The sequence below is a fragment of the Schistocerca nitens genome, chromosome 1, assembly GCF_023898315.1.
Source record: "Schistocerca nitens isolate TAMUIC-IGC-003100 chromosome 1, iqSchNite1.1, whole genome shotgun sequence".
NCBI lineage: Eukaryota > Metazoa > Arthropoda > Insecta > Orthoptera > Acrididae > Schistocerca > Schistocerca nitens.
The window spans coordinates 371004568-371019723 of NC_064614.1; the positions used below are offsets into that span (position 1 = coordinate 371004568).

Consider the following 15156-nt stretch of genomic DNA (forward strand, 5'->3'; position numbering starts at 1 on the left):
AAACACACCCTGAAATTTTTCATACAGGAAGAATACACAAAAAATGCGATGTCGAAATTTTAGCAGCTACTCTGCACTTTTCTACACAGACCGCTTCCTGCCTACTACACTTTTGGTGAATAAGCAGAGTTGTGATATGAGCAAAGTCCAGAGTGCACATGAAAATTTTAGGCATCCAGACCACACTGAACATCTTTTTTTTTTTTTTTTTTTCAGTAACTTGCCGTTCATATTGAGAGCTAAACTGTTGTAGGTGTTTTTGCACTATTTTCTAGCAGAGGAAAGAAAAAGGCAGTGTATATGATGCATTACAAATGACTATCAATTGGGACTTGAATGTCAAATTATAAAAGTATAACAATCATTACAGCACAAATTTTTTGAATAATGCATGTTTTACTGACAGTGAAACAGCTTATTGTTTATTTGGTGTAATCACAAAATGTGAAAGTATTGGATGACAAACACTCATACTAGGCACACCTGGTAAAAGAAAACTCAATCCATTCATGCACTTAGACAGTAACTGCTAGTTTTATTTAGAGTAAGAAATGGCCATGGCTGTTGGGCTGCATACCAGGTATAATTTATCAGATGTGGAGAACATTGTAATGCAAAATGAGTGTGGAAATGACCGATTTTCAACAATATTGTCCTGCTGAGCTATTGGAATCTGTTTTCTGACAATTTTCTGAAAAATGCTGTTGGTAAGAAGGCATTTTGGGTGCAATAGTTTAAATATGTTTGCCTTGGGTTCCTGTTAAACAGGATTGTAGGGAACAAAAAGTTGGCATCTCCACATCACTTTCTCTGTAGTGCCACCTACTGACATTACCTCTGTTTTCTTAAATAAACTTGGCAATTTTGCAACTTCCCTTTTTGGATAACTTTTCGTTTAACTGGGTCAAAGAAGTCTAAATTGTAATGTTCATTCCATTTGCAATTTGGAGGACCTAGTCTCATACAAGCAACTGCCATCACAAGTGGAGTCACATGTGACATTGTGTGTCCACATACAAGCAATTGCCACCACAGGTGGGTCTTATTGCACACTGGTGGAGTCACATGTGGCAAAGTGTAACTGCTGTATCAGACGACTGGCTGTTTATTGAATTTTTTTTGGTCACCACCTTTGGAGTCAAAGTAACAGCTGCTCATATTCTCAGCTGGTATATTCCCTGGTATATTTTGGAAACTATTGATGGTCTTATTTTCTTTGAAAATGTGAACTTGTTAACTTTTGAAGAAAAAAAAAACTCACAAATATACTTTGTAAATGATGAATTAGAAAGCCACAGAACCAATGTCATAATGGCTCATGGTGACAGGTCCAATGTGTCTGGAACAACCCCTAAAGAAAATTGAGATTCACAGGAACGAACTGCTACTCCAGAATAAACCAGGCTATGGTGCTAAAATAACTGAAGTGGTTTTAGGAGAAACCTGCCTTTTGAGTGAGTGGTGCCAGAGAAGACAGGCTTTCAATAGAAAATATAACAGATCTCACAAAATTGTTTCATTTGGATGAAATGGGGAAATGTGGATCATTCGAGATCAACTGAGGACACTGACCGAGTAACAGTGAAGGCTCCCCGGTGGAAAAAAATCAACAGGCTCATTCTTTTAGATGTTGACTACTGATGGGTTTATTCGACATGCTTTGTGGTTGTTTACATTGAAGGAACTGGGGACTATCGTGAAGAATGACACCAACAAAATTTATAGTGGCTTACACACTTTTTTTATATTTGGGAGCACAGAACGCTAATATTGATAATTCAGCATTTCCCTCAGCTCAATTAACTCAAGCCCTTACATGCACCCAACAAGTCACACAGTGGGTCAGCTAGAGGAGGAGGACAGATTCTTAAATAAGGAAGTGGAGGAGGTAGAAGTGCTGGAAAATATGGAACAGCATAAATCACATGTGACATTGACAAAATTGCAGGAGAAAATGTTAATAATTAACTGTGCATCCCATTCCAACTCGACACTAGTACCTTGTAGCAAGAGTTAACAAATGAAGAATTAACATAGACACCTGACTAGCCCACCTGTGAACTTATATTTTCTAGCAGAAAAATAAAATTTTGGATTTAATACATTATATAGTTACATTTTTATGTGTGTATTTCTTAATTTGATATTACATGAAATAGTGGCTCTAGTAATAAGATTAGGGGATGATATCAGCACCAGTGAAGACACAGATGATGAAGATGACGGTAACACACTTTAGGTTATGAAGACTATCCTTTTCCATAAGATGCAGATGAGAAATGCATTAAAATGTGTACCAAAGAACTGAAACATAATTTGTACTTTATCTTGATGTACATTTCACACCACCTCTTTATTTATAAAGAGGGTGTGTTTCAATCTCTTGAGGCAACTGACTTGGTGTAACAGCATTGGCTACATAACCATTGGCTGTCACTGATTTTCTTTCTATTTTTAGACTATAATTATTGTTGGTTTGCAAGAGAAGTTATTAAGACTTAGAAAATGGAGATATGCCTATTTTGCAAAACCATAATGCTCAGAAAGGTCTAGAGATGACTTATCTAGCAGTGGATTTAAAATAGCTGACTGTTAATGATGACAATTATGACCTGAGAAGCAGTAAAATATTAATTTGTTCGCTGGGTTTTCAAGAATTAATTTAGGTTTCTGAAATTGGACACATTCAAAATTCTTGTAGTAGTAGTTTACAGCCAGCCGCTGTAGTCTAGTGATTCTAGGCACTTCAGTCTCGAACCACCCAACCGCTGCGGTCGCACGTTCGAATCCTGCCTCAGGCATGGATGTGTGTGATGTCCTTAGGTTAGATAGGTTTTAGTAGCTCTAAGTTCTAGGGGACTGATGGCCTCGGATGTTAAGTCCCATAGTGCTCAGCCATTAATTTACAGACCTGATTCTAAGTTTCTGTTACTATGAAGTTTCCATTCAGAATGGTATCCACTCTACACAACATACCAGGTGTACCGGTATGAAATGAGCGTTAAGATACAAATGTGTCGATGGGGAACATTTGTTGTGAATGAGCCTTAATTTTTTTTTTGTTTGGTTGGTATGACATCTGTCAAAGATATTTAGTATACATCCAGTCATGGAACAAACAACATTATATGTTTTCATCGTGTTAAAGTCGAATTTTGTACCAGAAAGGGATGAATTTCGGAAAGCATTAATTTTTTTGTTTTCATTTGAAAAAAAGTGCTGCAGAGTCGCATCGAATGCTTGTAGAGGCATATGGTGATCATGCTCTATCAGAAGCAACATGCAAAAGATGGTTTCAACAGTTCAGAAATAATGATTTTGAGGTAAGAAATGAAGAACGTGGAAGACCACCAAAAAAAGTTCGAATACGCTGAATTGCAAGCAATATTGGATGAAGATGATACTTTGAGTCAGAAGCAAATGGCAGCAATGCTAAATGTTGCACAACAAACAATTTCAGACCGTTTGAAGGCTATGGGATAGATCCAAAAGTGTGGAAAATGAAAGACAGATGGAAAACAGAAAAACCATTTGTCAAATTTTGCTTCAAAGACATGAAAGAAAATTTATTTTGCATCGAATTGTTACTGGCGATGAAAAGTGGATTTATTTTAAGAATCCTAAAGGGAAAAATCATGGATTAATCCAGGACAACCATCAACATTGACTGCAAAACCGGATCGATTCGGCAAGAAGACAATGCTCTGTGTTTGGTGGGACCAAAAAGGTGTGGTGTATCATGAGCTTCTAAAACCAAGTTGAACTATGCATTGATCGAAAAAAAAAAAAAAGGACCAGAATGGGCCAGAAGACATGGAAAAGTAATTTTTCTACATGACAATGCACCTGCACACAAAGCAAAACTGGTTCAGGATACAATCAAAACACTTGGCTGGGAGCTGCTACCCCACCCGCTGTATTCAGATTGGCCCCTTCTGACTACCATTTGTTTTCATCAATGGGACACGCATTGGCTGAGGAACACTTCGATTCCTACGAAGAAGTCGAAAATTGGGTGTCTGATTGGCATGCTTCAAAAGTCGAACATTTCTATTGGCGTGGTGTCCACAAATTGCCAGAAATGTATAGAAAGCAGTGGTCAGTACTTTGAATAAAATGTTTTTACTTTTCAATTCAAAATTAGTGTCTTATTTTCACAAAAAAAACGCTCATTTCATACTGGTACACCTGGTACGAATGAATTCCCCAGTGATCATCTTGCCATCTGTAAACGTGGACATGTGGCTTTCACATGAAAAGAAATTGCAGTAGCTACTAACCAATCGATACTGAATATCTGATCATGATGTAATGAATGGAATCGTCTGTCTTTGTTCAAACATACACTGTGGAGGCCCTGCCAGTGAAACATTCACCACTCAACGTGTTAACATTGATGACAAATACATGATAATACATCAGTGGTGAGGCTTTCCCCACCCACTGTGATTTCCTGTAAATATCCACCAATATTCTCAATGCTTGTGTGTGTCACACACTGTTACTGTAGTGTTATCCAGAAACTGTCACATCTTTGAAAGATAAAGTGTCTTGCTTGAAGCAACAAGCACAGTATGTAGAATAATGATAGTCTGCTGGGCCACAATTGTTACTTTATATTGTTTCCAAAGGTGCTTATGGTTCAGTGTGTGTTTACACCCACGTATTGTCTACACATGATCCCAACTACAAAATTTGGTAGTAAGATGACCGTGAGGTTGCCACACCACAATAGTAATGTTATCTCTCAACAATAATGTAATGCCAGCCCACTGCTAAACAGTAGTCTTGTGGTATGTAGTGGACACTTAACTTTGCTTGGAGGGTGTTTGCAACTATGGTTGCATGAGGTACCGATAGAGATTGGGCTTTAACTACCTCACTTACAACACTGCAAACCTCAGTAAGCAATTTTGCAGTATCTGTTGCCAAATGCTTTGGGTTTCTCATTGTTTTCTACTTTGAAATGGGTGAGGGATCTAATCCTGGTCTGTCACTGAGTTCAAGTACAACTCTCACCACAACTAAAGGAATTGCTGATTTCTGAATGTGTGCGTCATGTCTTTCACAAAATATGGGTTAGCCTGGCAGCTTTGTCAGAGTATGGCAGGGCTTGTTGCCTCACACCACTCCTCTTTGCCTCAGGTAGTGAGTATTGTATGTTTCTGTTTGCAGGCAACTGCCATGTTTATACTAAATACTACAAAGTCAATGTTTCACTGCCCACACAGTGGATACACCAATTCTAAAATGTATGTTATCATTGCAATTCATCTCATACAATTAATAAGTTAAATGTAATTTATAAAAGACTGTCAGTGAAAAACACGCTACATAAATATAAATTCTAATAAAAAGTTTTTAAAATTGTGTGTGTAAAGCATAACAACTCCACACTTTAATGGGATATGATGATGTAAATTCAATGAGAACCACACAATGCAGCATCATGAAGATGACCATTATCAGAAAAGAGATTTTTTGTATGTTCTTTTATGATCTGCAAGTTTATTTCATTAATAAATGAAATACAGTAATTACTCATTACGAAAATGAAAACTCTTATATTTAACCTAAAAGCAAATTTATGCAAATAACAGATCAGAGCTCATAAATGGCTACAAAAACTAAAGGAATACTGAATTCTTACTTATCCAGATGAACAAATCTGGTAGATTTTCATATTTAATAATTATCTGAGTAAAGTGTCTGTGTCTTTTATTTGTTTCTACTGCAAAGAAATATTTCCTGTTCACTTGTCTGCTTAGTTTGAAAATGGGACCTTGAAACAGCCACTATCAAAAATAAGTAATAATTTTCACCAAGAGTAATACAAAATGAAAGGTTTAGTAAATATTTGTCCAAAAATATTGGCTACACAATTAACTGCAAAATGGCTTTTTTTATAGTTATTAATAAGACATAATTATATGTCAAGACCTTCTATTAGATAATTTTAGCTATTACACAAGTATAACAACCAATGATTAAAGACTCGTAAATGAAATGAGACAATATAAACACTACATGACAAATTATGCTGTTAAGGAATTGTTAGCAAAAATATAACATGACTGATGTGTTCAAACAAGAGAACTAATTCTCTTTGTTCACGAGACACTTTAGCCTCAGGAAATAAGCTGTTTGCAACAAATGAGCTAATGAACTTCAGTGTCAGGATAACTTCCTGTGATTTTGCTTGTCTGGTACCCAGAATAAAATAATATTGCAGTACACCAGCATTATGACTGCAGTCGTGCATAAAGATACCAAGAACATTCAAAAGGCAACCAGCACCTAGGATTGTGTCAGTTTGCTATTGTTGTTACTATTTCCTTTCCTTTGCTGTTTCTTGTTGCTTCTTATTGAGATTCTGCTGTTGTGCGAAGGTGTCATCTTCTTCTTGTTCCACGTTTTTATGTGTAACTGGCAACACCATAGGGGCATGAAGTGAAATTGAACAATACAGTGTGATGGAGGATGACGATCCAAGTGCAGCAGGATCAACAGTGAGGCAATGTTTGCGAGCCCACAGCAAAGATAAGGGTTCATGGTATCCTCTAATTCTGCCCCTCCACGATCGAGGTTTGCCATCACTGGCCACAACCTCTAAGGCTCCTCTGGCTACACCTGCGCGGCCAGATGGAATTGACTGTTGAGAAAGAAAATTAAAGTGTTATTTAATTCATTCCCGTATAATGTGACATAGATACCAGAGATACAGCTGTGATGAGCTGCTTCTGTAAACTACATTAACAACTACATATCTTAAGTGATAATAACTAATTTTGTTTAGAAAAGTGTTGATGCACTAGTTTAGTTCCTCTCATAGTTTGCAGCACTATACACCTGCTGTCCATCTCTGTCACTCCTCACTTTTCAAAAGTGTTTCCGAAGAGTGAGTTAAAGCCTGATGTTCTTGAGCTGCAGTTCGCCTCACGATCTTCCCTGGATTATCGAGATAGGATTGTCATGTCTTTTAGCTATTCTGGTGCATTCAGAGACTTATGTTTTCTAGGCACTTTTATTCATAAATAAAACTAAATCAAAATGAAATAAGTAGGCACCCAAATCTCAAAACAAACTTAATAAATTTGTTTTTCCTAGCAAAGATATAAATATAATCTGTCAAAAGAACAAAAGCGATGTTTTAAGTTTTTAATACACAAAGCAAAATTAGTATATCCTAGCCAAATAAATTCGCTATTAGTTTGTATTTGTAAAAGTAAGACTGCAGCACTTAATTCTGCCTCTGGTATACAATTCCGAAATACGTCTGTTACTGAGTTGGAAAGACTAACTGCAAATGTGGGGTACTACAATGGGGATGGAGCACTTTCCATGCTACACCAATGCTGTGACCATCTCAAAAGATCTACTGCCACCTCTGTATTGTTAGTTGTAAATTGAGGAGTTCACAGCTTGGGGCACCATGATGTGGTCTGTGCCCAATGGGCATGGGCCCAATGAGGACATAGAGTGGTCAGAAAGTGAATGAAGGGTAGCAGGTTAAAGGACAGAGGGGGGGAAAAAGTGCAAAGGCAAGTGCCTCGGGGAAAAACAGTGTTAGCGATAGTCAAGGTGGGTAGTTTGAGCAGTCGTGAATTACTCGATATCTGTAACATATCATGCAAGGGTAGGCTATGTTAGTTGTGGGTATCATGCAGCTTGATACTATGTTATAGCCATCTGCTTTTCATAAAGAGGACAGTCCAAATGCGTGCAGCAGCACAGTGAACTTGTGTGTGTCAAGTTATGACCAAGTGTTAGGTTTCGTATCCTAGGGCCTTGAGCAACAGTGTCGCCTAGTGACAACACTTCAGATGACAAAATGTACCAGTACAAAAAATGCCAAATCACCACACAAAACGCTAAAAGCCACATGCTAAAACATGACGAGCGCATCGTGATTCATTTTGCTGAGCACATTTGACAAGCACATTAAACGATATGTGCAGGGAATGTAACATACAGCAGTGTACAGTTGAATATGTTCCTGCACATAGTGCTGAGCGCTTGTGATCGGCAAAGTGAACCATTGTGTTCGTGATGTTAAAGCATGTGGCTTATAGTGTTTTGGCACTTTCTGAGTAACAAAGACGTTCATATACAACAAAAGCAGTTGTGGCATAATAAACAGACATGTAAAATAGCTGAATGCTGTTATGGCTTTTATTAAAATTTGCTATTGATCACTCTTGAGAAGGTACAATATAAGATTCTATGATAGCATATAATATATTATATAGATTGTGTGAGCCATTTCTATTGAAGTTATTTAAAACCAGTAAATTTAAATGTGAAGTGCACAATTTGTTTGTTTGTGTTAATGGCTGTTCTTTTTATGAATGAGAGGCAAAGCTGCTCTCGTTTACATTTGAACTACATGAATGTAAAGCTAATTTATAACCACTTTCATTAAGAAGTTCCATTCGTTTTTCTGTATGATGTGCACTAGACAAATTATGTCAATCACCATCTAATTCTTGAGGTGTTCCAAACAAACCACTAGATAATTTCTTTGATATCCCCGAATATTCTGATGAAGCAACTTTGTTTATTTCAAATTTCACACTGTTCTTATGCGCTGAACTGGAAATCTGTCAATTAAATTTCCCTTATTATTGTCCTCTAGAATTCTGAATTTGGGCTAAAATGTATCTCCTCTGACGAAATATACATTCAGGTGACAAAAGTCATGAGATACCTCCTAATATCATGTTGCACTTCCTTTTGCCCGATGTAGTGCAGCAACTTGACATGATGTGGACTCAATGAGTCATAGGAAGTTCCTTATAGAAATACTGAGCCATGCTGCCTCTACAGCCATTCATAATTGTTGTGAAAGTGTTGCCGGTGTAGGATTTTGTGCATAAACTGGCCTCTCGAATACGTGCCATAAACATTCGAAGGGATTAATGTTGGGCAATCTGGTTGGCCAAATCACTCACTCAAATTGTCCAGAATGTTCTTCAAACCAATTACAAAGAATTGTGGTCCGGTGACATGCTACAAAAATTCCATCATTTTATGGGAACATGAAGTCTATGAATAGCTGCAAATGGTCTCCAAATAGCTGGACATAACCATTTGAAGTCAATGATCAGTTCAGTCACACCAGAGGGCCTAGTCCATTCCATGTAAACACAGCCCAAACCATTATGAAGGCAACACCAGCTTGCACAGTGCCTTGTTGACAACCTGTGTCCATGGTTTCATGCGGTCTGCATCCCAGACGAACCGTACCATCATCAGCTCTTACCAACAGAAATCTGGACTCATCTGACCAGGCCATGGCAATCCTGTCATCTAAGATCCAACCAATAAGATCATGAGCCCAGGAGAGCTGCTGCAGGCAATATCATGCTGTTAGCAAAGGCACTCATGTTGGTCGTCTGCTGCCATAGCCCATGGATACCAAATTTGACCACACTGTCCTAACAGATACATTCATCATATGCCCCACATTCCATCTCTGTGGTTATTTCACACAGTATTGCTTGTCTATTAGCACTGACAACTCTAAGCAAACGCTACTGTTCTTGGTCGTTAAGTGAAGGCTGTCTGCCACTGCATTGTCCACAGTGAGGATTAATGCCTACAAAAGGTGGTATTCTCAGCACACTCTTGACACTGTGGATCTCTGAATATAGATTTCCCTAATGATTTCTGAAATGGAATGTGCCATGTATGTAGTTCCAACTAGCATTCTGCATTCAAAGTCTTAAATTACCATAGTGCAGCCACAATTGTGTCGGAAACATTTTCACATGAATCACCTGAGTACAAATGACAGCTCTGCCAATGCACTGTCCCTTTATATCTCATGTACATGATAGTACCACCATCTGCATATCTATTGCTATCCATGATTTTTGTCATCTCAGTGTGCAGTTCCACAGTATATCACTTTATACTATACATACAGCAGCATTACATTCTCTATAAAAGAATGACATGTAACTATCATTAACAATAAAAAGACTGGCCAACAATAGGCTCAGAACTATTTAAAAGTGAAATTTACATGGATAATACAGGCCTAGTGTTACACATCGAAGTGCTTACTTCCACATAGGGGTAAAATGAATTTTCTTCTTTCACAAACTCTACAGTTCTCGACATTAAACTACAAATTTCCTGTCACTTGTCAAATGAAATATGTTATTACCTGTACAGTGATATACATGATTACTCCGTGGAAATGTGCTGCCACAATGAAAAGACGGCGCCCAGCCTCCTGTAGGAAATATACATGCTGCTGAGCTTGCAGTTCAGCTACAGTCACTGTGTGGCTTGTCTCTGTAGCTGACATGATGGCCTCTACGTGTCGCTGCACATACACCAAGTACATTATAGTTTTAAGGGAATCTTGTTTGTAGTGGAAAATCTATTTCTAGTACAAGCCATTACACTTTACAGCTGAATAGTCTGCCATCTATGAAGGAAGTTAAAAATTAAAGTTGCTTTGCTTTAATTTGAAACTTAAAAAAAAATCAATAATTATAATTCTAAATAGTCAAAGCTTGTTAATTATGTTTTGTGGCCAGTGGCTCTGGCAATATTTATATTGGTCACTATGAGAAACAGAACAATTTTAAAAATTAAGTCATAGGGCTTAATTCATTCTGGTCGAAGATTCTATGTAGCTTTTGCCACTAGGCAAGCATTCCTATGATGATCTCTCTCTCTCTCTCTCTCTCTCTCTCTCTCTCTCTCTCTCAAAATTAACACACACATTTTCTACGTAGTTTGTCCATTATTTTCTGATTCACAACAAAACTGTCCTGCCAGTAGCAATTAATTGATGGCATAATTATAAAAGCAAATTATGCTCAAAAATTGTTAAATATCTTAACTGCAGACATTTGACGTAGTTGTCCTTAGGCAAAAAAATAGGTATAACATATGATGAAAATGAAGAAAAATTTAATAAGTGGGCTAGTGAGACTATTGACAGCATCATCAAAACATTTAACACCACCTAAATATATTTTGCATGATAAAAACAATGTGGAAGTGCATTACTTGGCGAAGATGAGATGCTAAACTACGAAGCCTCCCAGTCCAGTTGCATTCTTGCTGTGGACAGCTCACACAGTGAAGCGAATCTTCCTGAAAAGTAGATCTAGCATCCTCTGCTCCACTAGCTACTGACAATGGAGCTGTTCTCCCCCGATTCTTTCCTTTTGTACCTTCCACTGCTTGTGTGGTACACGTGGCAACAGCAGGAATGCAAGAAGGTTGAGATGCAGACAATTTCTCAGCAGGAGGCTGAAAACAAAATAACATTACTTAGTAAGGAATATTGTTAATATGAGTCTCCATATGGAAAACTACACTGTTTGACCAAAAAAAAGTGTAGCACCCACAAAGTTTGGTTTAGTGTCAATATCACTGAATACTTTCACACCATCGGTGGGTATATAAATAATTAAGAGTTGCAATTCTCTGTGACAGAATGGACACCACGGTGCACAAATGTTCAAGTTTGGTGTTGTTACCAGGCCTAGTATGGTATGTAACGAGCATGAACAGTGTCAGATGTTGAGTGATCACTGTGAAGGACTCTTGAGATGCCGTATACTCATGTGAGACTGCAGCATTATCAGCACCTGGCAGAGCTTGAAAAGGAGCCTCATTGTAGCTCTTCATTTGGCCAATGGGTCAAAGAGTGCAATATACAGATTTGTGGGACATTTGGATGTGACGGTGGACCAATATTTGACTGCATGGGAAAGTGAGGAAGGTGCATCTGATCACCACAAGGGAGGATCACTGTATTATGCACCAAGAACATCATAGCCTCTTCACACCTGTGCTTGTCATTCAAGAAGTTGTCTGAAATATTTAGTGTTACCCTGGACAATCAACTGGATACCAGCAGCAGCCAGGCTAGATAGTTACCATCCCACACACAGGCTGCCACTAAGAGTGCAATATAAACAGCTGCATTTGGAGTAATATCATGACTGGGAAGCATGGATTGCTGATTAATGGTGTTATTGTGATCAGCGATGAATTGTGGTTGTGCACTACTTTGGGTTATAGTTGGTAAGTATGACAGTGACATGTGGGGAGCTATGGGGTTTGACTTCAGGTCGTGGCTGGTAGTGACTGAGGGAACCCTGTTGGCAAATCATGGACATCCCGCATTGTCACGTGTTACCTCTGATGTGACAGTATAAAGGTGCCATGTTTTAAAAGGACATTGCTCATTCACACATGACACTTATCTCTATAAACTGAGTGTATTATGTGGTATTCTGATATAAAGCACAACCTGCAAATCTGTCTCAAACAGAACAAGTGTGCAGTTACAACAGTTGTTGGCCAACTTTGTGGCACATTTACCAAGTGAATCAGTTTATGCATCCAAGCCAGAGGGGTTGTAATGTCATGCTTATAATTCAATTTAGTAATCACCGAAATAACACTGCATAGTCTCTCAATCCTTGTAGTTTTGTTTGATTTCATTTCCTCCTCCCTTTCTGGGTATACATGTTGTTATACATGTGTTTAAAAAAATGTTATATACTTTTGTAGAAAGTCATTGTCAGATAAAACATAGCAAACACAAAATAGCATGAGTGTATATGAGGGTATGCTGAAAAGTAGTGCCCCAAATTTTTTACTCTATTTTCAATATTGGTTGAGGGACTACATGTCAGGCATCTCAGTCCACTTCCCAGTTCAGTCATGCAAGCTGCAACCCTCTGTCACTAGAGGGCTCCAAATTGTAGTGTGCAACATGGGCGCGTGAAACAAAATGTCTGTGCATGAGACACCCTAAGAAAACTTAAAGCACTAATTATAAGAGTTTTTCCACAGCCAGAGGGCCCTCTCCTTCAGCATGACAGTGCCAGACCACACAAAAGTGCTGAAACATACCCTCCACACTGTCCTGATTTGGCCCCATAATATTAATCTGTCTCCAGAATTTAAAGAACATCTTTGACGACTTCATTTTGATAGCGAAGAAGTAATGCAGGCAGAGGTGAGGTTGTGGCTCTGTTAACAATCAAATATGTTACAGTGATAGAATCAACAAATTGCTCTCTCATTGTGAGAAATGTATTTGCTTCCAGGGTGCCTATATTGAGAAAGAAATATGTAGACATGAAGAATAAAAATGTAGAATATTGATAAAGTTTGAAATAAATCTTTACGAGTTTTCACATAAAAAAATTTTAGAAGCATTACTTTTCAGCAAGCCCTCGTAGTTTTAAAAGGAAATAACTCAGGACCAAGAGGATTAATTATGGAAAGCTTAGGAACTGGAATACAATATAGATATAATCAAGAAAAGAAAAATATTGCATACAGAAACTTACAGTTCAACAAAACTCAGAACAGCTCTGAAATGTGTAAGAGGAAGAAACTAAATTCACCAGCAGCTACCAAAACCAACTCCTAACTTCAAACAAAACAATATTCCACTGGAAAGTAAAGAAAGATTAACAAAAAAATCAACAATGTACAAATGTAATGAGTCACCTACAATACATATGAAATGAAAAGTTACCGAAACAAAAACAGTTAACAATAATGAGTGCAGTAACTGGGAAGCAAGTCTTTTCAAAAAGCAAAATGCTGAAGAAAATAATAATAAAAATTAATTCTAAAATTTGTCTTCTTAGATGGCATTGGAAGTGGAATAAATACTATTATCACAGAGAAACAGTTGAGACTGCATTTATAGGAATAGTATAACCTTAGGAAATACGAGAGAGAGTAATAATTTCAAGATACAGTTTACAGAAGTCTATGTCATAACTATACCTCTAAGAATATAATTATTATATCAAAATTAATCAAAAAAACCAACCACATTTGTGCCAAGAAACAAAGGCATATCAGAAAATAATTCCACAGTGACACAATTTAGTAAAAACGTTTGTCCACAACTATTGAAATTGCTATTAGAAATCAAAAGTGTCACCCCCTGCCTGTGCCCCCCCCCCCCCCCCAAAAAAAAGGGTGTAGCACATTGGAATGTAAGATTGATTGATGCAAATTCTAAAAGAAAGAAGCTACTTTACAGTGCATGGCTTAACATGCCTGCAAGAGGTCAATATTGATAGAGATTAGGAGGCACTACAGCTAGCGGTTGACGAGAGCAGCCAGATGGCTGAGTATTGTCACATGAGCCCAGCCACTTAAGACTAATGGAGATAAATGAGCAGCCATAAGTTAGAGAAAATCATGCCTAGATGCTATATGGATACTGACCCTGTTTTGGACATTGACATTCTGGTCATCATTATTGATGATTGTTACATTGTTTATGGGTTACATATTTGTATTATGTAGTGGACACAAAAGCGAAAAGATCTTACCCTATCATGTTTTCAGTGACATGTTAATAGTCGATGCCCATGTTATTGACCTCAAATTTCTGGAATTTGGCAACAGCTGCCACTTCAACAGCAACAGTTCAAGGAAAAACAGCAATAATTTGCAGCTCAAGAGGAGCAGCACCAGCAACAGCATGTTACTGTCCTGCAGCTCATGTCTCAACAGCAACAGCGTCAGTTGCTGGCTGTGGCTGCACCATCATTGCCTTTCAAAGCCTTTGCGAGTCTTCGGAGAGCTTGGAAGGCTACCTCCACCATTTTGAACAGCACAGTTTTGCTTTTGGCATTTCTGGTAGGTATCAAATTGTTTTGCTCTTTTCTAGTAGCCATTTGTATGAAGTGGTGCACAAATTTTCAAACCCCCTTGGACACTAGTGAATTATCTTTCACTGATCTCTGCACTCTGTCAACTAAGTAATACAGTCAGCAGATGCATCTTGTTGAGAGTAGACTACAGTTCAATCTATACCATACACAACAATAACCAGCAAAGGCTTATGACTTTTAAAGTCTTGCATGCAAGTACAATTTCCCATGTCAGAGCCATAAAGTTTAGTATGCAGAATCTTACTTTCAAGTAATGATAAGGCACCTAGCCCGACAGGGAGGTCGCAGCAAAACTTTGGCATAGTCTGATCCTAGATTACATTAAGTGCTTAAAATTACTAAATCTCTTGAGGTTTGTTTCTGCAGGTCAACATGCCTTCATACAAGAAATTTAATTATCATGAGTAATTTATTGGAATTGTGAACAGCAGTCATCTGATGATTCAGACTCATTATCTTTTTCTGCCTCTAA

The 15156-nt window shown here is 37.9% G+C and overlaps 1 protein-coding gene across 1 annotated transcript in view; it reads right to left on the reverse strand.

The window, feature by feature from the left end:
- Nucleotides 1–5649: 5649 nt before the first annotated feature.
- The window catches only part of LOC126248190 (uncharacterized), a 378208-nt gene continuing 368701 nt past the window's right edge, over nucleotides 5650–15156 (reverse strand). The window contains exons 10-12 of the mRNA XM_049949014.1: nucleotides 11029–11274; nucleotides 10172–10333; nucleotides 5650–6652 (exon numbers count right to left, since the gene is read on the reverse strand). Coding sequence (XP_049804971.1) covers nucleotides 6329–6652; nucleotides 10172–10333; nucleotides 11029–11274 — 732 coding nt within the window. The 3' untranslated portion in view covers nucleotides 5650–6328. The remainder of the gene's footprint in view (nucleotides 6653–10171; nucleotides 10334–11028; nucleotides 11275–15156) is intronic.